Source organism: Procambarus clarkii, chromosome 20, assembly GCF_040958095.1.
Source record: "Procambarus clarkii isolate CNS0578487 chromosome 20, FALCON_Pclarkii_2.0, whole genome shotgun sequence".
Taxonomy (NCBI): Eukaryota; Metazoa; Arthropoda; class Malacostraca; order Decapoda; family Cambaridae; genus Procambarus; species Procambarus clarkii.
Genome location: NC_091169.1, coordinates 24332741 through 24360438, shown reverse-complemented (window position 1 = coordinate 24360438; position 27698 = coordinate 24332741). Strand labels below are relative to the sequence as shown.

The following is a 27698-nucleotide window of genomic DNA, read 5'->3' as shown; positions in this document are numbered from 1 at the left end:
GACAGTATACTTAGGAGCTACAAGAATTTTGCCCCAAGAGTGTAACACTTATATGCTGTGTTTACTATATTAACCTGCAATGTTAAATGGGATTCTTGTATTGTGATTTGTGTATTTGTACTCACTGAATTTGTGCGCCCCTTGAGGGACTTGAAGTAGTGGGGTAGAAATAGCCTAAGCTACTCTATCCCTTTGAGATGTATTTTTCTTGTCTCAATAAATATACTTGAACTTGACAATGTCAGACCACGTCTTGACAATGTCACCTTCTGAAGATGTATTTAATATACGAAAGTACTTAAGGAAATTTCCTGTTTCATTTTTCCTCCGTGGTCTGACATTGTCACATTCTTAATCACGTGTTTATTTTCGTGATATACACACATACTTGAACTTGAAGGACTGATGATTTAAATGAGAGCTCAGCACACAGTATATCCTTTAACGACCAAAGACAATATTCTATCCAAAAAATCTACCACTTACGGGCTACTCATGCCCGTGCCACCTCTCGGCTTGTTCAACCTTCATCAATCAATGCAACAAAGATGAAATTGAAATTTACCATTGGCTTGCGGCTTCAGTGAACCCCCACTGGCTTGTGGCTAATTATTATAAGCGCCGCAAGCCAGGCTAATTAATTATTATTAATTATTATTCGCTCAACTTATTATTTCCTAACATACTGGAATAGTTGATGCCAGTTACTCTCTATACATCCCGCGCTATAATACCAGCGTCAGTCTTATGCCATGAGCCCATTATTGATTACTTCACCTGTTGGTTAACCTTGCATAAATTATTAATTAAGATGTGGAGTAACTGAATGATTTTTTTATTGGCAAATTGTATTATTGACTAATTATATGATATTATCGATTGTTTGGTTAATTAACTGACTGATTGCATGGTGATAGACTAAGTTTCCTTGCGTTGATTTCGATTTACACTACCATGGTAAGCTATATAATACATACAGTATGTGTAATAGCACTACAATTTAAACATATTATTTCATTTTAAATTTATAACTAAAAAGAGTTGGAAAGATTTGAAATCGTTCAATGATATCTTCCACACTCAACAGCATCACAAAAAAGTACCACAAATAATTAAGCTGTAACAAAACACACACACTCACGACTTTAAAGATTATTGTGGGATTTAAACCAAAAAATATTAGTGTTTACAGTTAGGATACGCCCTTTCAAATTGTTACCATTATATGTATCTGCAACAAAGATATCAGTAACTTTTAAAGATAATTATTTCTATAGATTGAAAAAATTATATCAAGTTGCAAATATATTTATTTCAAATTCAGCTGTCATGTATTCAAGGAAAATATTTTAAAGTTTCCCGCCAGATGGTGATATTTAAAAGAATAGAGGATAAAAACAAATACATCGTGCTTACAATAATCCAAAACATATGTTCTTATAACATATCTGAGGTTAAAAGCAGACTTATAAATATATATTCGATGCTAAATTGTTTCCTACAACCACAGCAGTTCCAGTAACCTCAGCGTCTATACCCTCTGTTCTCTTCTCTGATTGGCTGTAGTCCGTTTTCTGTTTGTGCCCTCACCAATCTTATATGGCAAATGTAGTCGATAACAGTTAGCCACCTGCGACAACTTAAATTTGAAGCGTCTTGTTTAGTGGCTGTACCACCAGTTCGGTGTAGTGAATTAACCTTTGAGAGTAAAAGCTCTCCGTCCTGAGATGGATGACGGCCAATAGTCACGAAGGACTAGACAGAAGCATATACATTGTGAAGAGTAAGCGGAACTATTCTCGCCAGGCCAGATTTGAATAGTACGGTGAGACCTCGGACCGGTGGTAGAGTGCTCTTGTGGATTTTGATTTAATAAAAGAATTCTGCTGGTCCTGGCGTAACCATGAAAATGGAAGAGGTTAACGTCGGTGGTCTCGGCGTCGGCGTCACGGTGGACATCCAGAGAACTGATGGTAAGTCCCAGGAAGGTTAACATTGTGTATTGTTGGTGTCTGTCAGAGAGAGACACAGGAGCTATTGGTCCGGGGCCACGTTACTTGCCTGGTCCCTGGGGTCCCTGGGGTCCCTGGGGTCCTGCTGCACTTGTTGGTCACCCCAGACCTGTAGGGGCTGTAGGCCTGAGGGGAGGGTAGGGGGGTGATGGGGCGGGATGGGCACATGCTTCCTCCTCGCTGGCTATTTAACCCCGTTAACTCGATGTCCTTAACTAGATGTTGAATGCTATTGGTATAAAAAGTGATATTTAGTTTTGGTAGTTAACATTTTGGTATTACACTGTGGTCGATAGTTTAGTCTGTGAAAGCCTATTTTGAAATAAATTGGTAAATTTTTTGTTAGTAATTGGGCAAAGAGTATATCCTTGCTCCCAGTAATTGGGCAGGGAGTATGTCCTTGCTCCTTGTGAGAGTATATCCCCAAGTGTGGGGTGGCAGAGACCCAGAGGCACTTGAAGATGTTACACGACCACAGTCACCTCAAACATCTTCTGGGCTACTCATGCCCGTGCTACCTCTTAATCTTCATCAGTCTAGGGGGTGGCTGGTCAGACTGTACACGGCCGTCACGCAGGAATTGTTCATATTGTTACAAATGTATATATATTTGTAGTTGTGCCGGGCTAAATTTGCTTGGCTTGGATTCTCGTGTTTTTAGTCATAGGCGATCAGTTTCATGTAGTCTCTCTCATCCCTTCTGGGCAAGTTTGGTAAGGTTAGATTTGTGAGTGTATGGTAGGAGCAGGCTCGTAAGGGGACATGTCGTCGGCATATGGGTTCTTTGTATGGTATTGAGTAGATTGGACCCTTTTCCAACTCTTTTAATCTGTTTTTCAGGCTGTCGTTAAAATTTCTTTGTTGCAACCGGTTAATTTTAGCCGACCATTGTCTTCATATTAATTATGCTGTTTATGCTGTCTAGTTCATTATTGAAAACCTGGAACAAGACATAGGCAAATTAAATTTGAAAAAAGGAGGGAAGCATGTGCAGTATCTAGCTGGAGTTTAGCATGTATCGTTATCTTTGGCTCGCATTGTGATTTGAGCTGAAGTCAATCTGACCACAATTCAGTAGATTAACATCCGATTATGACTGCATTGAGGCTAACCTATATACTGTACCTGTGTTCAATTGTGCATATAGAATGTGTAGTCGGATAACAGGACACTCCAGTGTGATAGTTTTGTACTGTTAAGGCAGTTTAGCCTGTTAGATTTATACTTTTATATCGTGCCCCAACAAGCCTTGAATGCTCTCCATAACAAAGCTTTAAATGTTAGCCAAGAATTCCTACCATTTTGTTGGATATGTGGTTGGTGCCTTCATTTTGGTCTAACACATGGAGTATATCTGGAGTGAGTGAGTTTTGGGAGTGCACCACCACTACTACTCGAGCCTGGCCCCCAAGCCTGGCCTGTCTTCTGATAACTTGATCTAAATGACTGTTGTTTGCTTGGACCAGCCCGCAGGTCTACATGTACTCTACAATCTGATTGTTCTGGTACTTACAACAGGAACCAGCGTGTCTATTTTAACAGTTCAACTTTTGTTCCAGGAATTTTTCTTTGTAGGGAGTGTATTGAAGAGCTGTGGAGGTTTTAGGTTCATTAAGTTCTGTGGCAACAGCATGCTTACTCTTTACTGGGTTTACAATACTGTATATAGGCCTGAGCAGAGATTTGGCAGTGGGGACATTGGTCCTTGGAACCAACACAAGGTCCGCAAGGTAGTGTTAAATTCTAAAACATTATAAAGTTGCTAAATTTGGTATGGTGATAAGACAAATAATTATTAGTACAGTACTGTACTATGCTTACCCTAGAACATGTGTACAGTAATCCTATTGAAGTGATTTTTTAAATAAAAAATTCTTCATAGGTCTGGGACCCTTCTTGGGTTAGCAAAGAGCAAAAATACTTTAAACAATTTAAAATATCCTTTACTCATCTTTGCTATTTAATGATTTGATGCAATTACAGTATCGGTTTTAAAATTTTGTAATGTGAATTTAAGCGGTTTGTTACTGCTGCATCTTTAGATTAGTGCATCCCATCTCATCATGCATGCTTAGCTTAATATATATTGTATTTTATGATCTATAATTAAAGTACATACTGTAAGCCTGTCCATGTACAGGCTTCTGTGCAACAAAAGACTGTGCAAGGCAAATTGATAATCCTGGGGAAATTGTGTAGACCTATATCTATATTTTAAAATATAAAATCTTGTTACTGTCCTGTCTATAGTTGATTTGGAAGTGGAGTATGAGTTAGTGTGCACTGACTTGAAAATGCAACAAAGGCAGATAACTCATCCCTTCTTACAAATTACTTGCGCACTCGGGCTAAAAAAGGATGTAATTTAAAATGGAATCGACTCGCGAAAGTGACGTACTGTCCCATTTTCTGTTTTGGGTCCTTCAACTACAGACAGGTCTTGTTAGCATGTATAACATGCCAGATACTGTGCTGTAGAAAATATTGTAGTAGGGGAGTGAGCAAAACCACAAATAATGCCATAATCATTGAACATAGTCAAAATTTAATTGAAACACAAGGTATCCAACCCATTAGAATATTTTTTCACAATTCTGTGCATGGTTCTCATAAAGGTACATTTGAGAGTCTTATTTAAGGGGTTAATTTGATTAGCTTGCTCTTGTTTTCAGACAGGTATATCATAAACAGTAGGATTTGTTTGAAACCTCCAGATATCTGCCACCAAGAATTAGTGGTAGATATCTGGAAAAATCCATTGTTGTAATAAGAGGTAAGCCATGACTGGTACTGTGAATTGGCCAGGTTTCCTGTCTCTGGACATGGGCATACAGTACAGTACAGGTACTTGCATTTCTATATCAATTGAAATCAAACTGATGCATGCCAAACACATCATACTATTCCATAAGTAATCTCACCTTAATGGTCAATAATTTTAAATATGAGCTGCCATATGTAGATGTTTGGTTTCTTGTCAATGGACATTTGGCAGTATTTAAACATTTCTTAATTAAAACCTGGTCTGATGTAGTTGTTTGAAGCCTCTTGACCTAAGATTGTTCACATCTGGAATGTAGACCTATTGTTATGTTTATGATCTGTCTTGTGCACCAGTGAATGCAGCATCTTCACTTAAATAAGACTTGACTGAATTACTTCAATTAGGCAAAATTGTGCATAAATTGTCATTTAAAACTTAATATAGGCCAGTTTTTTAATACAGTATCCTTGGGTACTGCATGTAGTATTTTTTTTTATAGGACAATATAATAACTATTTAATCAACCAAGTGGAGGCATTAAATAATTAGACAATTTCCAGCACCAAGTGCCTTGCCAACTGGGAGGTAATGGATATGTGACCTACTCGAAACAAGAGGCTTGCAGGTCAAGTTTTCAATACAAGTAGAAAAATCTCATAATTACATAAACAGGTCAATAACATATCCAGAGACTAGTGACTTTACCCTGACCTCAGGTATTAAAGTACAGTAGTCATCATAGAGGGTCAGTAGATGTTGGACTAATGGTGTATCAAGTATAATCCACATAGGCTTGGCCCTATCTTGAGATGGTCCTGGGTTGGCTTGGTTAACCTGGTTGATACCTGGTAGATGGGGTTCTGGGAGTTGTTCTACTCCCCAAGCCCGGCCCGAGGCCAGACTTGACTTGTGAGAGTTTGGTCCACCAGGCTGTTGCTTGGAGCAGCCCTCAGGCCCATATACCCATCACAGACTGGTTGGTCTGGCACTCCTTGAAGAAAAGAATCATCTAATTTCCTCTTGAAGATGTCCACGGTTGTTCCTGCAATATTTCTGACGCTCGCTGGTAGGATGTTGAACAACCGTGGACCTCTGATGTTCATAAGTGTTCTCTGATTGTGCCTATGGCACCTCTGCTCTTCACTGGTTCTATTCTGCATTTTCTTCCATGTCGTTCACTCCAGTACGTTGTTATTTTACTGTGCAGATTTGGGACCTGTCCCTCCAGTATTTTCCATGTATATATTATTTGGCATCTCTCTTGTCTCCTTTCTGGTGAGTACATTTGGAGAGCTTTGAGACGATCCCAATAATTTAGGCGCTTTATCTCGTCTATGCGTGCCATATATGTTCTCTGTATTCCCTCTATTTCAGCAATCTCTCCTGCTCTGAAGGGGGAAGTGAGTACTGAGCAGTACTTAAGACAGGAAAACACAAGTGATTTGAAGAGTACAACCATTGTGATGGGATCTCTGGACTTGAAGGTTCTCGTAATCCATCCAATCATTTTTCTGGCTTACGCAATACTTGCTTGGTTATGCTCCCTAAACGTTAGGTCGTCGTATATCATAATTCCCAAATCCTTGACATGCTGTTTTCCTACTATGGGCAGATTTGATTGTGTTTTGTACCCTGTATTATGTTTCAGATCCTCATATTTGCCGTACCTGAGTACCTGGAATTTATCACCGTTAAACATGTTATTTTCTGCTGCCCAATCGAAAACTTTGTTTATATCTGTTTGTAGTTTATCAATGTCTTCAGCAGAGGTAATTTTCATGCTGATTTTTGTATCATCTGCAAAGGATGACATGAAGCTGTGACTTGTGTTTTTGTCTACTGTATATCTGATATGAGAATAAGGAACAGCAGTGGTGCAAGGACTGTACCTTGAGGTACAGAGCTTTTAACTGCGCTCGGACTTGATTGTATTTGATTGACTGTTACTCTGTGTTCTGTTCGACAGGAAATTGAGTATCCAGCGTCCTACTTTACCAGTTATACCCATTGACCTCATTTTGTGTGCAATCACTCCATTGTCACATTGGTCGAATGCCTTTTCAAAATCTGTGTATACGACATCTGCATTGTTTTTCTTTTAATGCCTCGGTAATTTTGTCATAGTGGTCAAGTAGCTGTGAGAGGCATGATCTTCCTGCTCTAAATCCATGTTGGCCTGGATTGTGGAGGTCATTGGTTTCCATGATTCTAGTGACCTGACTCCTGATCACTTTCAAATACTTTTATTAAATAAATACTTGTTTTATTAAGGTAAATACAAAGCAATACAATAGCAATACATTATACAATACAAAGCAATACATTGTACAAAGATGCACAACAATTTCTGATAATAACAAGGTTGGTTAATGGAAAATGTGGAATGAAAATTTCCACTCATCTGTAGTAGAGGGGCTGGTCCCAAATCTGCACACAGAAATAACATCACATGAGACCAGGAGGCATGGCAGGATGTGCAAAATACCCCCTTTGATGAGCAGAGATGAAATAGGTACTCTGAGAGAGAAATCTATCAACATCAGAGGCCCAAGACTGTTAAACACACACACACACACACTGGGGGGTTGTCCCCCCCATGTGCTGCTCTTGGGGGGGGGAAGGTTGTTCCCCCATGGGCTTCTCTGGGGGGGGGGGTGCCACCCCTCGTGCTGTCGCTTGGGGGTTGTCCCCACGCGCTGCTAATGTTTACCTTGGAAGTCGAACTGCATCGACATCTTCAGGACATGCAACTTAATTAAAACGGCTGGTGCAGTATCCTCCTCCTTATTAGTGAATCCTCTACCAAATTTTTATTAGTGTGTTGCTGGGTAGTAAATCATATTTTGTTGCGGCCTATGCCTCCAAAGTCTAGAAAATTGCTATTATTCCCGAAGAACTTTATTTCGTGACCAGTATCAGCCAGGCCTTAGAGCATAAGCACAGCTGGTAGGTCATCGGTGACTTCACAATGGTAGCAGTCCTGATGGGTCTGCTAGGCAGTTTTACCAAGTCTGATGCACTAGATCAGCTGGAATACAAAAGACGCACAACCACAGACGGGACCAGACACAGTTGACAGTCTTCTCGGAGGAGAAACAACGTAAAGTGGGAGCCACTGATCGACCCCGGAAGATGCTGATGCCACCACTGTACACCACATTGGTCCAATTACCATGAAGCTCACTAGGAAGGAGAAAGTGACTTGGAACAGCTGTATCTCGGTGATTTGAGGCTTCCTGAGCATTCACAAGACCGAACACGATGTGAAGCTGTAGAGACTGGTGAACAACTACGATACAATGGGCTGCAGGATGTCCCCCAAGTCCGTCTTTGATGCGCCTCTTGATAAATTCAAGTGCTCTCGAAGGAGAAAGGCGAGCACTTCCACTAGGATATACTGGATTTTGAACTATCCGACATGGATCCTGAAATTTTGCATCTCGACAATGAAAGTGTTGTGTGGGCTAAGAGGAACATTGTTCGTAGTACAAAACAGTCAGATTGTTGCCTTGTTAAAGGGTGAGGCTCCATAAATACTCTTCTGTACAGGATTTTGATGCAGGAAAGTGGTAAAATATAACGAGGCACCTACATTATGCATGAAGTGCTCACGTTGGGGACTTAAGGTTAGTATAACGAACATGATGGGAGACGACTTTTAGGGGCTGATACACGGAAAAATATTTACAGCACAATTGTAAATATCAAAAAATTACTTATTTATAAATATCATTTGTATGACGTCAGTAGAAATAACATTAATTAAAAAAAAATCTGTGAATGGAAAAACTGCAAATTCGCCTGAATTTTAATTGATGTGTAATTTTCAAAATATTACAGATCTTTTAATAAAAGCAAAGTGTGAGGGGAAATAATAGCCGTTTATTATACTTTTTAGGCACAGGCAATTAGCAAATAACTTACTATCAGGTCAACAAATTGGATTACATTATGTAATATTAAACAAGCATCTTTTTGCAAACTGAGCATCCGTAATTTATTTAGAATAAATAGGCATGCACAAATTAAAACCTCTGCAATATGTAAGGATTCATTGTGTACATTTAATGATGCAATGTTCACCACTCCATTTACACTGCAATGTTAGCTTGCGGGGGTTATCGGACAGGTGGTGGGGCAGTTCTGATGGTGACTTCATTGTATCGACACGTGCATATTATTTCGGTGGTGGTGCTTCCCACACGTGGCGGTGGGCGTAGACATGTATGAGGTGCGCAGGCGGGACCGGTGGTGGTGATAGCTGGATCCTCCACGGGGGCGGGGTCTCCCTGCTCAAGGGCACCATGCTCCTTCACAGCCTCCTGTTCCTTGCAACTCTTGAAAACGAAAGTTTTGTGAGGTTTATTAATTTCAAAGTAGGCTAGATATATTTTTATTTGTTTAATTGGTTCGTCGAGGTTGCTGTTAAGTGATTATCTGGTCATTGTGTATTTTGTCGAAAATTTAGTATATCCATGTGGCTCAATATTGTAGGGAGATTGAAGGGTATTGACCATTGTTAGTAGGTAGTGGCATGGGCACTTCACGAGGCTTCATGAGGCTAACAGGTTGCAGGTGAGGTGTCGTGTGACTAGACTAGCAAAAGTTGCCTTCCGCACCACACGTTTTAATAATTGGCATATGCTTATTTGTGATTTCGCTAATTACTGATGAATATGGGGAGTTGCGGCTGGCGCTGGAAGAAAGGTAACATGACTGGTGTGAGTTCCAGGCATGACTCACCACCGGCTGGCCTCAGCCATCACCACCACAGCAATCTAGGCTGCTGCCACCGCCACTCTCCTCCCCCGAGCTGCTCCTCCCTCTCCATGCTGCTACACACCACGGAGGGCCCCATGTAGTTCCAGTGTCACCCACGAACACACAGGTGTCGTCTCTAGCCTAATATTCACCCGGTTTTGGAATAGCGGTATCCATTCCGCACGCGCGGGTGGTCAGCCACTACCGGTATTTTCCCCCTTTAAGCCATACACTTGTGTTCCATATTTTGTTTGTTTACATGTGGTTATCCTTGTACTTATTTTAGATTTCCTTATTTAGGTTGGGAATTTAGCACGTCCTGTAGTGTTGTCTTTGTTTTCCCAAATTACATGTTCACCTCTCACCCCCTGACATCTGACCTCTCGCCCCCTGACTTCTGATCTCTCGCCTCGTCTGTTTACATTTACCCCCGTATTAATTACTCAATGCTCAACCGCTCCACCCCTTTCCCCCCATCCCTCCCGTCCGGCCTGACGGCAGCTCACGTGCCGGCGGCACCACCACCAGCTGGCAGTTCCTAGACCAGTCCTGCTGCAGTCACGGAAACTACGCTGTTGGTTGCGGCGTCCTTGTCGAGCCCTTCTAGTGTGGCGTGCTCTGGGTAATGATCGTACGCGTCATGCAGATACACGTGAAGACAGCATTGAGAAGGTAGTCAGTTCAGTAAGAGACTCCTGCGTGCCTTGGCAGGGACGCTTGTTATCACTCGTGTTCGGTAGCGGTGTTCTAGGCTACATGTAATAAGATGGGTAACTCTTCAAGTAAAGACGCTAAGAAAAAAGGAAACACCAAAGAGCCTAAAGATAGTGGTTCTGTTGAAGAAACTCCCATGCCCACGCAAGGTGTGCCACCCACGGCCTTGCCCACACTTCAAGCTGACCTCACGTCGTATTCCTCGACGCCATCCTGTCCCCTGTGGAAAAAGTGTAAAAGCAAGCATCCGGCATCACAACCCACTCCAACGACCACGCCCACTGCTTCGCCTCAAATGAAAAACAAGTTAATTTACATTCCCATAAATACACCAGAAATGAAGAAAAAAATGAAATGGACTCCTACAAACACGTCCAAAACGAAAAGTAAGTTGAAATTACTGCTAATTTAAAAAAAATCCTTACCCAGACCATGTCACTGAAGTGGTCCGAAACTGAACCATAAGAGGTCATAAAGTATAAGTATTTATCAAAATAATCAATAATACGCTTAACCAGTATGACTTTAAAGTACTCATTTTAATTCTGCCGATGAAACTTTATTTTGTAAACATGTTTATACCGATGACTAACTTGTTTGGATGAAGAGAAAGGGCTGCGACTTGGGCAAGGTGATCTGTCGGTGTATCTATGCCCGTGGATTCTCTCCTGCCAGGTTCCCTACTTATTATCACCACCACTTTGATAGGTTTTAATTTGGATTCGTCTGTGTCCGCTCCATTTTCTAGTAAATGTATGATAATATACGAGGTTAAGGAAAATGTACTGCCCTGACCTTGCACACGGCGGGGGGGGGGGGGGGGGTCAGTTTCATTTATAATTATATTAAAAGTTGAAGTATAAAAGTTTTACCTTTGCTTAAATTGTCTACGTACACTGGCAGTTTTATGTGCCGTTTACATTTGTTATGGATACCTCTTAGTTTTTTTGTACTCGCCGCTGCGTTCCTGCGACATCCATTTATGGTGAGACAAATCCACCTCCATTACTGACTCATCAGCCAAACGAGGTCACGGTCTTGTCCGCTTCAGGGAAGGTGGTTCCTCGCTCGTCCCTCGTATCTGCCATCTATCTCAACCTTCTTCCAGATGTGATGAAAACTGTTCATCTGGAGCTTGCTATGTTTTATAAAGAAAATATTTTCAGACATTAACTTCTAAATTGAACAAGACAATGAATTTAAAATAATTGAAATAAGATAACTGCATTTGTCAGAAATCTGAGAGGAGATTGACTAGGACTGGACCCACAGACGACCTTGGAAGGCAGCACAAGGAAAAAATAATAATGGTAGTCATGTTTTCTCTTATACGATGAGTCTAACACCCGGAAGTTCGCTTGGATAAGATCATATCCATAGTTAAATACAAAACTGTAATGCAAACTTTGCTTTGATAATTAATTTGGCGTTATAACTGACTTGACTACTGTACATTGTTGACTTGAATGACAGACTTGTCGCAGTTTCCTGTTTGGATACCGCTACCTAGTGGCCGCCGCCCGCTGGAAGAGGGGCTTTGAGGTGGCATTGTTATAAACGTTATGCTGGCATTGGAGTATCAATTCTCGCCCCCTTGATACTGCTTGCTCCACGAAGGGAATTTAAGCTTGGCAAATTTGTGCTGTTCAGTAGCAAGGATGAGGTTGGCACGTTCATGAATGTAAGGCTTGATACAGGTGTGAATGGCGGGGAGAGTGAGGCCGGCCATCGCTGTCAGACAATGAAGCCATAAATCATGGTGGTGGGCAGTCTGGCTCAGCTGACCCCCGCCCTGCCTGTTACCTCCAGGCATGCTGCCACCATATTGCCTATTTATTACGCACCTGTCAAGATTAAGGTCATACAAATGTTACGCATGAATGCACATGGAAAAACTTCATTTGAATGTGTAATTTTCTTCTCCATGTTCAACTAAGTTTCTAATACTAGCCTATTTTTTATTTAATAGTCAATAGGATAGACAGTTTTAACTTTCAAGCATTGTCCACTTAAACATAAAATATGATTGCAGTTGCTCATATAGGGTGAAGGGGCGTCATGGATGGGAGGAACTCGCCGGAATTCATAGGCAGTTGACTACTGTAAATGGCACTGAGGGTAATTAGATTTACTGAATCAGAGTTGCCTTGCCGCCCCTTGCCTTGTCTTGCCGACCCTCTTCTGGGTAGGCCGTAGTGGGAAAGTTTGATTTTGTCTGGAGATTATAACTATTAAATGCTGTATTTGTTGTATTACCAGATACAGAACTGCATAACAATGAACAAATAAATAACTTTTCTCAATTGAACTAGGCTACGAACTTCTCTCGAGCGTGTAGGACAACCTCATATTAATGTACAAATAATTTGTGCAAAGATCAACTTGGGTAAAGTACTGTACTGGGAATTTGGACATTATAAAGGTAGGGATGATTTTTATGACCTAAAGTGGTTTAAACACATTTCCTTAAAACTGGCCTTTTCGTGCATTTTAAACAGGGAAACTGCATTAACACTGGTGTAATGTAAGTATAATATTGCTTGCATAATTTTCAAACAACCTTCACCCACTCATTACCAGGAAGGGAGAGCGGCCGCCGCCTGCAAAATCTTGTTTGGGATGTAATCTCAATCTTGTGTTGATTCCCTGGGGGGCCCGGGGGGGGGGGGTCAAGGTCCCCGCGTCCTGGTCTCTGACCAGGCCTCCGGTTGATGGTCTGGTTAACCAGGCTGTTGGACGCGGTTGCTTGCAGCCTGACGTATGAATTGGTACCCTGGTAATGTCTTACTGTACTTGGGTTTGATTACAACTTTTGTTTCAGCCATACACATTGTGCTTTCTGGACAAAGCAACTGTCTGGGGGGGGGGGTGGCGCCTGTTTCTCAGATGTCGGTCATCAGATACAATACTGCCTAGCTTTCTAATTTCCTTCATTTAGATTTAAATCTATTACAGGTATTAACCTCTGCTAACTCGCCTTAACCCATTTGCTCACTTTAGTACTAGTTTATTAGTTTCCACCTATGGACTCGTGTTCTATTGCACTTGTTGGCTAAACAATTCGTCCTATCCACTTAGTCAATACCCCATCAGGATCTTATAAATCATAATCATGCCTCCTTCAGACTGGCTTGGCAAGCTCCAGTTCCCTTGGCTTCCACATACTCCTTCAACGTTCTGGATTCTGTCTTATGACATACTAAAATTCACACGAGCTTAAAAGGAATTACTAGAGAAATAAGAAAACGGATCTTTAATTTCCTAATTATTAATAACCAAATGTAATAATCAAAGTAAAATCCGGATCATCCACCATGAAAAGGTCAGTCCCCCCCAGGGTACCGTGCTTGCTTCAATACTTTTTCTCATTCTCTGTGGAAGTGAGAGTGGGTGGGTGTGTTGATGTAGATAGGATGTATTTGATGGGAAAGAGGGTAAATTGTAGAGGGACAAGGTTTTATGTACGATGGAGGGGAATGAGTGGGAGTGGTTGGGGGGGGAGGGGGCGTTAGTGCTATTCATGGAATATTGCACGTAATGATTGTTGATTTTTTACAGAGCTGGAGGAGAGGGGAGGCACTCCCACTGTTCATCTGGCATGCACATAGATTGTTCGACCTAGATGTATGTAACAGGATGCTAGAGCTTTGGCTTCGACTTTTCTTTTCCTAATCTATTAAAAATTTAATTTCTCGTGACTTCCCATTACACTTTCAATGTGTTATTTTGCTTCAATGTTCTCTTCTTGCAGTCTTGTTTTACTTATAATTCCTAAAACAGGAGTGGAGCTGTGCAACCGCAAATGCAGAAACAAACCAAAAACTAGAGCCATTCATGTTAGATGACTAGGAGACTGAAACTAAGCAGGAAATGTAAGAGACTACCGTCCGGCCTCAGAGTTATAGGGTGGAATTACAGATAAATAGTTCGGTTGCAATAGACATGCTATTCCCTATTTTCATTATGTTCGTTATATATGGTGCCAACGACCGCGTTGTTGTGGCCCAAGCGAGATTTGGCAATTTATCGCCGCCACTGCCATTACCTTGTACGTACGGTATTAGGTAACACTACTTATTGCATTCCCTGTACTTAATCGTTTTTCTCATATCTTGAGATTTGATGGACTTGGAGAACTCCTCACAACTGCGATCAAAACTTAACTTGTGTAAGTGGAGTTTTGCATATATTTAGGTGGAAGTTTGGTTAGATAATGCGGTGGCAAGTTAAGTTTCATTGTTAAACGATAAACACGACACACCATGCATGCGTTCAGTATCATTGTATAGCCTAGTAGTGAGCAATAGTCCGAATCGAACAATAGTGGTTTCAGTTAAAATTACCCGAGGTATAATCATGGCTGAGACAAACTAAATTTGTTAGTTGTAGTAATGAATGCATAAAGTCTTCTAAAATAGTTTGCTTGATTGGGCTTGCCGCTGCCACAAACAAGTACGCTAGGATAATGATAGCCTCTAACATGAAGGCTGGGGTTGGACTGCCGCTGTTCTTCGCTATAGGTCCCAGAGGATATTGTAGTGCGTGAACTTGACTAAGAGTGACGGAGAAGCTTGGTTAACACCTTTAGTCAGGTGGCACAGTGAACGTCACACTTTTCGTTCCTGAAAGATTGTACATAGGTACACAGGAGTCGGCTTGTTATGGGTTTGCATCCTGGGGAGGGGAGGTAGTTCGGCAGGGGGGGGTGGGGGGGGGGGTGGAAGAATCCTCGATATAAGCCTAACGTGTACATTATTGGACTGTGGAAATAGCCCAAGCTACTCTATCCTTTTGAGATGTACCTTATTGTCTCAATAAACGTACTTGAACATGGGCAGTATATATACTGGCTGCCTGTCTCCTGTCAAAATGAATTATTATTAATGGAGAGTGGGTTAAACCAATGACGTGACCAGTGTTAATTGTAGTGGGATTGGCATTATCACCGCCTTGGGAATCTGACGTGTAATATTTAACCTTTGATCTTTGTACATAGTTTTACAAATCTGTTTGCAGTAAGTTTTAGTAGTTAGGACTGCTCCCTGACTCAAATTTTTCTGATAATTGAAATCGGTCATATTTAAATCACTGATGTAAAGTGATGACATGCCATAGGTACCAATAGGGAAGGTAACCTAATGATTATTATATATATAATATACGTTTATATAATATATAAATCTTTAGCCTTGCTAAAGATTCGTAAAGTATATCCAGTGATTTGAGACAGATGCTTTATATGAATATAACCTGATTAGTTTATTCAAGCCCTAACCAGAAAAGTATTTTATGTAGTTGTAATGTTAGGTGGCTTAGGCTGGCAGACAAAAATAGTGAGAGGAGGATAGCGGGAAAGTTGGAGTGAGGGTTGAGGGAAGGGGAATGTAAGACAAACGAGGGACTGGGAGGTATTTACGTCTCCCATAAATCTCCAGAGAATGGCTTCAGACTGTCTTGTCCAACCATAGGGTTACTCATTTTGTTGATTAGTTGTAAACAAATATTTTAATTGCCGCAGGGAGTATAGGATACATGCCAGATGATACAAATTGGGCATTAGTGTGTAGGAAATGATGGTTTGTAGCAAGGGTTTGTAGTAATAATAATAAGAGGAGACCTTGGGAATTTGGGGCAGCAGTTGTACCAGAGGTTAAATATTCCTCGAGCTGTATTGTGTGGAGCGAGGGACAGTTGTCAAGTAGAAAAGTTTTCAGGTTTTAAGTTCAGACATTCCCCCTCGCATAACTTAAGAGGCTCGTGTGCACTTAGGCCTGAAAATAATTTAAGCAAAGATCTTTACGTATTCAACATTCGTTCCTTAACACAAAAGAACGCTTCTGTGGGTGGAAAGAAATTTCTATTCCGAAATTACTAGTTACTTGTCATTAAACATCTTGCTTGTATTCTAGCAAACGTTTCATTGGTTAGTCGATGCGTGAGCAATTTTTTAATTCTGGAAAGAAGGTAGTAAATGACATGTCTTCCTGCCTGCAGTGGATGCCGAGCTGTTGACTCTTTCCGTTGTCACATGCTTGGCTGCGTTCCTTGTTCCGCGCATTGTGCCCACAAAGGCAGTGAAGCATATTTGTTACGCTGTTGACAAATTATATAATTATTTGCAGCCCTTGATCATTAGATTAAAATTGATTGTTCAAGGAAGCTGATGGTGTTCAGTTTTTTGACAGTTGTGGACCTTGAAAACGAAGAGTTTCTTCAGCCTTGTCAACAGAGATGTACGGCATGCTTCTGATGTCTAAAATAACGTTACTTGAACAGTAAATTGACATAATTGGATTTTCCTGTAATCAGAACCAATTTAGAAATGTATGTATATATTGTGCAAGTACGTATGTTAAATAAATCTAGAAGAATGATATACCAAATGTTTGTATGAATGTAGAGGGGAGGGCCAAAGTCTGAGCCATGAGAGAGGTTTAGGATAATGTTATGAGTCACGGTGTGTGGGGGGTGTTCCCGGGCGCCTCGCTAGCCAGGCCACCAAGCCAACGGTGGCTCCCACCCACCAGTCCTCACCATCCTCCCTTCTCTCTCTTGGTGCTTCAGGTCATGGGGTTTGTATGTTGTAGGCTTGGTGCTTCAGGATCATGGGGAATTCTGTTCCTCAAAATTACTCAATGTTGGTATAGTGTGTCGGCTTGCTTGCTTTACAAGGTTTGCTTAGTGGAATTTGAGAACTTAAATCCATTGTCGTCGGAGAATATCAAAATGTTCATAAGATACTGAAATCTTTCTGTAGCATCTTATCTATGTATTTCTATATACTGTAGTATCTTTATATTGTTGCAAGACTGCCAACAATATTTTGGGAAAAAAAAAATAAATTCAAACTTGATTGTAAAGTCCTTCCGTCTCGTTTACCGCCAGTAACTTTTCGCTATTGTGATGTCTGTGTGTTTTTTCGTAGTTTGTGAAGCGACCTTTTTCCTGTGCGCTGATTGGCTACACATGCTGACACGCCCACGCCAGAGGTGGCGCCACCCCTTCCAGCTGTTTATACAACTACTGTGAGGTGCCCATCCGTCCCACGTGGACCGCGCGAGGGGGAGCGGCAGGCTGGCATGAACAGGCTGAACAAAAATTGACAGGACACAGCTGCCTTTACAGCACTGTTACCGAAGTTGTTACAATATCTCTTGAACTCGTTACTCGCCTTCCTTCTCGTTACTCTAACACCTCCACCCCACGCCGCCGCCTCGTTACTCTTCCCCCACCCCCACCCTTCCATTGCCCGACGCCTTCCACCCTACCATTGGCCCAACACCATCCCCCTCTCCCCCCACCCTACTATTGGCCCAACACCATCCCCCTCTCTCCCCCACCCTACCATTGGCCCAACACCATCCCCCTCTCTCCCCCACCCTACCATTGGCCCAACACCATCCCCCTCTCTCCCCCACCCTACCATTGGCCCAACACCATCCCCCCCTCTCTCCCCCACCCTACCATTGGCCCAACACCATCCCCCTCTCTCCCCCACCCTACCATTGGCCCAACACCATCCCCCCCTCTCTCCCCCACCCTACCATTGGCCCAACACCATCCCCCCCTCTCTCCCCCACCCTACCATTGGCCCAACACCATCCCCCCCTCTCTCCCCCACCCTACCATTGGCCCAACACCATCCCCCTCTCTCCCCCACCCTACCATTGGCCCAACACCATCCCCCTCTCTCCCCCACCCTACCATTGGCCCAACACCATCCCCCCCTCTCTCCCCCACCCTACCATTGGCCCAACACCATCCCCCCCTCTCTCCCCCACCCTACCATTGGCCCAACACCATCCCCCTCTCTCCCCCACCCTACCATTGGCCCAACACCATCCCCCCCTCTCTCCCCCACCCTACCATTGGCCCAACACCATCCCCCCCTCTCTCCCCCACCCTACCATTGGCCCAACACCATCCCCCCCTCTCTCCCCCACCCTACCATTGGCCCAACACCATCCCCCCCCCTCTCCCCCCACCCTACCATTGGCCCAACACCATCCCCCCCTCTCTCCCCCACCCTACCATTGGCCCAACACCATCCCCCCCTCTCTCCCCCACCCTACCATTGGCCCAACACCATCCCCCTCTCTCCCCCACCCTACCATTGGCCCAACACCATCCCCCTCTCTCCCCCACCCTACCATTGGCCCAACACCATCCCCCCCTCTCTCCCCCACCCTACCATTGGCCCAACACCATCCCCCTCTCTCCCCCACCCTACCATTGGCCCAACACCATCCCCCCCTCTCTCCCCCACCCTACCATTGGCCCAACACCATCCCCCCTCTCTCCCCCACCCTACCATTGGCCCAACACCTTCCCTGCCTCACAAAACACACCTTTTACGAAAGGTCAAATTAAAGTTGGTCTCTGCCTAAGTTTCGTACAGTTTGGCTATAAACAAAAGTAGACTTCGTGTGATGGAAGGAAAAGGTACGAAAGTTGGCTAGAATGTACATTATTTTTGAATAGTGGTAATGAGGGAACTCCCACAAAGGCAGTCGCTGATGCGTGCTGGAGCACCAGGGCAAGTTCTCATTACCACTTGAAACTTTAATCATGCTTTAACTTTCATCTGCCTTGTCGTGTCTTCGACCCCCAAAATAATGCAGAGTTTTGTGTGTAAATATCACTTGATTGGTTCAGATTTTGTATTTAACATACATTAAATTTAGCGAAGTGAAGGTGCGAGCTAAAATCAGTTTTGCTGGTAGTGGCGCAGCCTAATAAACTCGCCCCTCGGGGCAAAATTAAAAAAAAATTTGCTGGGATTTACTTCCATGCAAATGTCCCGAGATGTGCAGACGTGCCTGCCTGTGTTTGTGAGCACATGTTGCTCCGTGAGAGCGTGCTCATCATGTTCGCCATGTTAAAAAGGTGGTCATTCTCTGCAACACTGCATACGTGTAGAACATATACTGCTACAGTAGTTCACGCACCTGTTCTCCTCGGCTAGAGAGCGCCTATGTTAGGCATATGTATTGTATAATTGAATGATAAAATCCTTAAAATATAAAAAAATATGCCCATTTTGTTTTGAATACAAAATGTGAAAAGTTTAAGAGTTACGTAACATAATAACGAGTTAAAAGTTAGTTATATAGTGTTATAATCATTTGTTACTTCTTATTAAGAGGAGTTTTCTGCATTTTTGGTGGTATTTCGGTAAAATGCATTATGCTGCACTAATAAACTTCTACCTAAAACCGTAAACTACTGCTTAAAACAATACCAAGGCATTCCTCAAAGTATCCTACGGGAATTTCGCAAAAGAAAGTGTTCACGCCATTTTCATTCCTTACTAAGTCTCTAAATCTCAATAATTTTCTCTGGCTTCCCATTTTCCAACTTCATTCTTTGTCCTCCCATTCTCTCCTAGCCCTCCTTAACCTACGATCCAATACGACCTCTGACTTCTCGTGACAGCTCGTGTATTGACGAAATGTTGAAAACTCTTCCACTTTACGCAGCAACATTAATTCGCCACAATTATTTTGAACAACAGATTTCGTTTGCACATGGACCGCTTCATTCATACAAAGGACTAACTTTCAAAGGTGCAGCACATGAACCGAGCTATTGTTACAATCTGATAGTAAGTTTGATGTGCCGGTATTGGCGAATCTGCGGTGAGTAGTGGGTTTTCCCAGCGAGGGAGTCGACCAGGGGGGATGTGGACGTTGGCATTGTCTACGGTGCTCCCTGGAGGCTCCGATGCATGCTCAGTCGTCTTCCGGTACATTTCGTTTTTGTTTTCCGCCGACGAAGGATCTTTATGGATATTTTCTGTTGCCTAATATTTAGGTTTGAGGGGGTAGGTGAGATGAGCACATTTAATTTATGGGTACAGTAAATTATACTTAAACTTATGTTGGGACAGCTTTTTTCTAGCGGTCTATGAGGTCAGACTGTGAGGTCTGCCCATCTGGGAACCAGTAGTGGAACATTTTTGAACCTCTCCAAAGGGTACCTGATCTACATGGCTGTGACCCCTACGTCAGACTGCGTGCAGCGGCGTCCCACAACATGGTTTGCCAAACCATCAAGCAGGTCGTCTGCTCAGAGACCTGGCCGAGGGGACATTGATCCCTGGAACCATCTCGAGGCAAGGTAGACTTGTTTCCCTCTATGAATGAACCCTGTTAGACTGAGCCCCTCTCCGCTCCGGGTTGTTTCTCACTCTTCAAGTAAAGATTTTTAGACTAACCTACAGTTTAAAAAATATTTTATGCAGATCCGATGACTTCACTATACGCCACCAGATAGTTATCAGGTCATTGAAGCTTGAAAAGAGCTTGAGGCGCACAGTGGGAATAGTGTAACTTTCCTATCAAATCGCTTAAACACACTAATAATACACCAACTTTCCGCAAAACATTATTCACACAAGTTACACATCTAAATTCCATGCCGTCTAGTTTTGAAATGTTAAGGTTAATGGTAGTGGTGCGTGTGACGTCAGCAGGTGTTCGGCACCGTTACTGTAAGTTTTCACTCTACACTCATGAGCGCCGGAGCCGAGACGCTCAGGGTTTGCTGCTCGCAGTTTGTGCATTTCGGGCTTGAGTTGGTGGTCGCCTTAGAGCCCATCAACCTCGAGACGGTTGACGCCACCACCACCACAGTAGCTCAAACAAACAAGTTATCAAACACGTATTTTGATCCTGGACATAGTTTAGGATTGATTGATAAAAGATTAAGCCACCCAAGAGGTGGCACAGGCATGAATAGCCCGTAAGTGGTTTAGGACAAATGTTTTAGATTCAGCAACTCAAAACAAAAAGTTCCAAGTAACATGGTCTATGAGCCCGTAGGGATTTGTTTAAAACAAATGTAAACCTTCTATATATACACACAAGTGGGGTACTTCTCTTGCTGAATATATCCCAGATGTCCAGGAAAATGTCGATATAAAAAGATTAAATCTTCAGGGATGGGGGGGGGGGGGGGGTTATTGCATGGACGGGCTGGTATGTGAGAAGCTGTCAACTTGTGGAGGGAAGGAGGGTGCGCGCGCGAACGCGTGTAGGGGTCATTGTAACGGGAATGGTGTTCTGGACGGTCATCCGTCCCACCCTTCATTTGTTTGGACATCTCTCTGTATCATAAGTAACCCCCTATATGTAAAGTCAAGAAACGCTTCATAAATTAAATAATTTTAGGGAACCTAGGTTCATGTTAGAGCACTATAGGTGACAGTCCGTCCATATATGCTGGCATGTTTCCCGCCAAGAGCGAAATTCCGGGACATTATTAAGGGCGTTGAAATATCATGGCGCTGTTCTCGCGCCGCACCGTCCTGCTGGTTTCCTGCCGTCATGTTTGTTCCTCACTATCATCTTGCCTTGTATTTTGTAGTAATGCTATACTGTCAGGATATATACTATGCTTGCAGTGCACTTTGGTAGAAGTACATATCCTTAAAGACATTAGGGAAAGACCTGGGTAAATACTGGCTTGGTTGATTTATGGAGCAGATTACCGAGTAAGATTATATACTTGGGATCACTTTGTTTCAAGCGTCGGTTTCAGACTGTTTGGGTGGATACAACAAAGAGCTGCAACGTATGGACCAGTAGACCTTCTGCAGTTAACTTAATTCTTGTTTTGATGTTCTAATACAGGATTCTTTTTCCATTGCAAACCAGCCAAGTTTTATACAGTAACCTCACGACTTGCGTATGATACAATAGTTGTGATTGGTCAGCTCCCATGTTTAAGGGAAGTTGTTCAAACATTCATTCAATTATCTTGTTGACCAGACCACACACTAGAAGTTGAAGGGACGACGACGTTTCGGTCCGTCCTGGACCATTCTCAATCGACTTGAGAATGGTCCAGGACGGACCGAAACGTCGTCCTCCCTTCAACTTCTGGTGTGTGGTCTGGTCAACATACTTCAGCCACGTTATTGACTCATCGCCTGCATTCAATTATCTTCCTTTGATCAGTCTGTGAATCCTTTGGGAGCCAGAGCTTCACGGTGAATGAAACAATGATTCGAAGGTCTGGCATTACCTGCTACCTCTAATATTTTGCTCAACCCAACTTTTGTTTGTTGCTCCGCCAGTTGTAACTCTATTGCAATTCGCTCAATTGTACTTTACATCTACAGTCATTCAACACTAAATCTTTTTACCCTGTCGTATGTGTAGGTAAGGTCAAGCAGCACAATAAATTATGCAAGTAATCCTCTTGCCATGAATGGCTCTCATATACTGTACCAAGATTGGGTAATTAGATGTTGGTAGTTTCATACAGTTGGATAACAAAATCTTCAAGAACTGGAGACGTGAAACCAGCTGAAATTGTCTAATACAATATCGCTAATCCGCCGACACGTTTAATCTTACTTTTCATAACTAACTGTACTCACTATCCACAGTTGCTGGAAGAATAAAGTTTTTCACCGTAGTTATTACACTTTATCTATACGATAAGCTACTAGATGGGATGGCACTTGCACTTTCATTATAAACAGAGGTTGATTTGCTAGAAAATTTCACTGATAATTCCATTTGGACCTTTCTTCTCTGAAAATACTCCACAGGTTTCCCAATGAACTAAGCAAGCTTCGTCTCAATGTGTCTCAAGAGTATTTGCAAGAACCTCGTTGCGAACAAGTGTCGGCTCCTCCAATACTCGTCACGTTTTCACCTGCAGGCCTGTCTGTCAGTGTGTATCTTTCTCACCTGTACAAGGAAACTTTAATGACTGAGCAGCAGCTCCGCACACCCAACAAAACTATACCTTTTATTACGGGGTTAAGACATAACTTATTTCAACTAAAAAATAAACAAACACTTCACACTGTACAGAAGTATTGGTGCTGTAAGCTTATTAGTATTGCCCTGTCTTCCTCCCCTCTCTCTCTCACATTCTCTCACTAAACCTCTTGTTTTACAACCATGCCAAGGATCCTGTTAGTGTGTGTGCTATGATTTAATGATTTTATAAATGTATTATTGATGACAAAGATCACACGCACACTTTCCCCTCCCCTCACTCTCTACAGCTACCTACTTATCTTGCAAATTCTTATTTATTTCATTGTCTCCAGTTTTTTTCTCGTTAATTATTGATTAATTTAGTATGAACCTGCTGGTTGGGAATTGGCGAACCTTGTTACCATGTGCAGCTGTATGGATTTTAATATATATATATATATATATATATATATATATATATATATGTGTATATATATATATATATATATATATATATATATATATATATATATGTATATATATATATATATATATATATATATATATATATATATGTGTGTGTATATATATATATATATGTGTGTGTATATATATATATATATGTGTGTGTATATATATATATATATATGTGTGTATATATATATATATATATATATATATATATATATATATATATATATATATATATATATATATATATATATATATATATATATATATATATATATATTATAATAATAATAATAATAATAATAATAATAAATAATTGTTTGTGTACTGTATATATACAACAGCGTTAGTTCTGAATTCCCGTGTGTATACTGTTTACCTAGTTTCAGGGATGAGTTAGTGTGCTAATGTGCATTATTTATCTTTGCAGGTGAGTGTGGTGATGAGGCAGGTCAGTGGTTGGGAGGTGGTGGGTGCTCCCCGCGCCACCTTCCTCACCGTGACAGCAGGGAACCCCCGCAACCTTAGTCACACCCGGCATGATAAGTGGGCGAGGGTGGAGGCTTCCTTAGGTTGTTGGACTTGCCTAACTGTGTCTACAGGGGGGAGCGGGGTATAGCTCTTTATGCCCCCGCCTACTACCCTTATTGTCTGTTGCTTTACAGTTTAGCTATTTTAACGTTGAAAATCTTAGTCGAATCTGGGGTCAGATTCACCAAAACACTTACTAACCTGTACATCTTTTCTCAATCTTTGGCGGCTTTGTTTCCAATTATTAAACAGTTAATGAGCTCCGAAGCACCAGGAGGCTGTTTATAACAATAACAGTCGAATGGGAAGTTTTCATGCTTGTAAACTGTTTAATAAATGTAACGAAAGCCGTCAAAGATTGAGGAAAGATGTACACGTTCGTAAGTGTTTGCGTAAGTGCTTTCATGAATCTGGCCCCTGGTCGTCTTTCAGTGCATTCAATTTGTTGGCCGTACTGGGTACGGATATTTCCTTGTATTCGGTGTTGTGTGGCCTCCAAGTGGCTGACATAGTTTGTGTAATACATTATGCATCCACTAATATTGGCAGAATATAATTTAAACAAATTTATTTCAATCTCTGCCTTTAGGCATTTATATATTTTATTCCGATTCCCTGTATAGGGTGGCGCCTGTAATGGATGTAATTGTTCTGGATGTTTATTTCTCAAAGTTAGCGTTGGGATGTGGTTGGAACTTTCACTATACCATCTCTACAAGTTGTTCCCTCCCGTGTCTTGCATATGTTGTATTGCGCACATCATTGAATCTTCCTTGACTTTCCTATAATTTAACATGGACGGTTTGTGTGTGTGTGTGTGTGTGTGTGTGTGTGTGTGTGTGTGTGTGTGTGTGTGTGTGTGTTTGAGGGACGGGTTTTTGTAGTGTGGCTATAGGTTTTGTTACAATATCAGCAACTACATCAGGTGTAGACGGCTTTGTTGCACGTGCCGACTGCGGTAAGAGGATGAGTGTGACGGCCTCCAGTTGTCTTCCTGCATGGGGGGGGGGGGTAATATAAGGTGACGATTTACTTGAGACTGACTGACTGACATTGTGTATAGACATGTTTGCATAGTTAGCTGGAATGTAGCACTGTAAATACTTAAACATTTTTGTGGTCAGTTTTATGAAGAGTGTAACTTGACTAAAGTGGTGATGAGAGATTAGCTTTGTATTCTGGCAGTGATGGGGTCGAGGGGAGCGGTCTCTGTGGCAGCGAGTCACTCCTGTAAACACTCCAGCTATCACAAGCTGTTGCTTGCCAAGAGTAGTTTTCGTTAACTCTACAGAGGAGTCATTAGACATAAGCCATAGGGCAGAGGCGCCCTCATGATGTGTACATTTCGTATCATTATTCATTGCTGATAACAAATATGTACACCCGTCTTCATCTTTATGTATAAATAGGATAAACGTGCACTTTTTAGAATAAGTTCAATTTAGTTTAGATTGTGAATTGTTTCAGCATGATAGATTTTAGGAGAACAATGTGGTGCGTCACGAGTGGTTGGTGCTAGATGCTGGGGATGCCATCCTCAAATATTATGATGGAGAAGTAACTTGTTCATAGTTACTGCCACCATGCTTTGGTTAAGTGTTGATAAGTATAGGAGTGATTTGAATAGCTTAAGTAATTTGGATAGCTAAAGTTTGACTGTTCTTGTACTGGTATTATTTATCTGAACTTGTTCATAGTTACTGCCACCATGCTTTGGTTAAGTGTTGATAAGTATAGGAGTGATTTGAATAGCTTAAGAGTAGTAATTTGGATAGCTAAAGTTTGACTGTTCTTGTACTGGTATTATTTATCTGAACACTTGGTTGAAATCATATATGCCTTGGGCTCTGTGTAGGTTATGTCGTTATGCAAGTAAAGCATCGTGAAACTTTCTCTTTAGTTAGGCGTGGTGGGGCCTGTTAAAAAGTTGAATATTCAATGCGTTTCTTGTATTACTTTCATTGCCAGGAAGTTGGAAAGTTCCATGTAGAACCTCGCCTTACCTTCCTTGACATCGCCCCCCTCTTTAGGGGGGGGGGGGCGTTACGTGGTCCAGGGAATCTAAAGGTAGTTGAATGTGGCGTGTGAACTTTTGTTTCGCCTATAGGACTGCATAAGATCTGAAATACAGAGGACTTGTATTTACTAAAACACGGACATAAACGTGTGCGAACCTCCGGGGACGAGCCCTGCGGTTCTTTTGGAGCTCAACCCTATCCATGCCTTCAAGTTTGATTCCTTGTTATGGAGTCATAGTTATTGTAAGCCTAACCCAGAAATTTGAAAAGGTTTATTTACGATGGTATATAGTTTGTCACTATTTTAGATTAAATGTGTCAATCCTCATTTAAATAATCCTTGGTTCTAGTGATGGGCCACAGGGTCAGATATTATAATAATGAATTCATCCATGTGGACGATATGATAGCGATTGCTGGGCGCTTATTTCATTCGTGAAATGTTGCCCACAGCTTAGACTTCATAGTTGGATATCTTAATGCAAATATAACAGCAAGGGCCGACTTAGTTGAACATGTAGTAGTCTTGGGTGATGATACAATATTAATGTAGTAAAGATATATAGGCGAGCACCTTATGGTGTGCTCACACACACGCCCTGAAAGGCAACAGTAGGCCTACCTCAGTTGGAGTACTGCTCAGCAAAAATCTGCACACAGTGTTGTGGGGAGTGTTGTGATAGCCTGTAGGGGTGGCAGGAGTTGTCAACACGGGGGGGAGGGTGCCAGCATGAATGGTGGACACTGCCATGTGACGTGAGTCGACACCAGCTGGGGACGAGAGGAACGGTTGGCTGCGTGGGTGGTGATTGGTAGCTGGGTTAGGTTACCAGGGGTCCCACACACTGTAATGATGCAAGGTCACCCAGGCACCTGAAAATTACCAGCTCCAACGTCAGGGAATTTATGCAACTTTACCTTATTAACCTTATTCAGGTTATATTTGTGGGTCTTAGATGGTTTGAGATTCACAAACCAGAGGGTTGGCTGGCCGTCTTATGTGGGTGTTCGACCTCCTAAGGTGGTTTTAGTAAACAAGGGAGTATCGTAAGGATTTGTAATATAGATTTCTGACCCAAGTGAACAGTGAGCTCTGACGTGTCTAGATACAAATTTTCTCGCCATTTTGTTAAATTGGTGGAAGATAATTATACAGTAATATATTTATGACACAAGTATTCCCTACTTTGAATTGTTGTTAACTTGGGAGTCATAAGAAATTTAATGAATATAATAGATGAACATGATCGACTTTCATTAAACCATGATTAGAAAAGTTAATGATTTCAGTAAAATATTCTCTGAATAGGATCTCTTGTACAAGTAGAGGTAAGGAGGTTTAAAGCTTGGGGTGGGAAAGAAAATATGCAAATTCTTGTTTGTAGTCATGATTAATTAGCATAGTTAGGATGTATTGTTTAAGTGAACAAAACTTTGAATGCGGCAAATTGTCTCTCTTGGGATAAACTAATACAGGTGTATACAATATAAACTAATACAAAACTAATATAAGCATAGTCTTTTCCTTAGGCTAGCTAGTTGGTTTGTAAAGGAACACGGTAACATGTATTTATTAAAATATTCTCTTCTTATATTCTAAAACATAATTTATTTAAATATATAAAAATCACACCTTAGTTGGGTTAGTTGAGCTCTTGGTAGTGAAAATTTAAGTGTAAAATGTGCACTTGGTACCTGCAAGATGTTCGCG

The 27698-nt window shown here is 41.8% G+C and overlaps 1 protein-coding gene across 8 annotated transcripts in view; it reads left to right on the top strand.

Moving 5' to 3' along the window:
- Window positions 1-1593: 1593 nt before the first annotated feature.
- Klp10A (kinesin-like protein 10A) overlaps window positions 1594-27698 on the top strand; it is an 84582-nt gene continuing 58477 nt past the window's right edge. For 4 of the 8 annotated variants that reach the window (XM_069327738.1, XM_069327737.1, XM_069327736.1 and 1 more), the window contains exon 1: window positions 1594-1973. In XM_069327738.1, the coding sequence (XP_069183839.1) occupies window positions 1904-1973 (70 nt within the window). In that variant the 5' untranslated portion in view covers window positions 1594-1903. Of the gene's footprint in view, window positions 1974-4889; window positions 10638-27698 lie in introns of those variants that run through there. The other 4 variants (XM_045738125.2, XM_045738121.2, XM_045738122.2 and 1 more) reach the window with 1 other exon arrangement.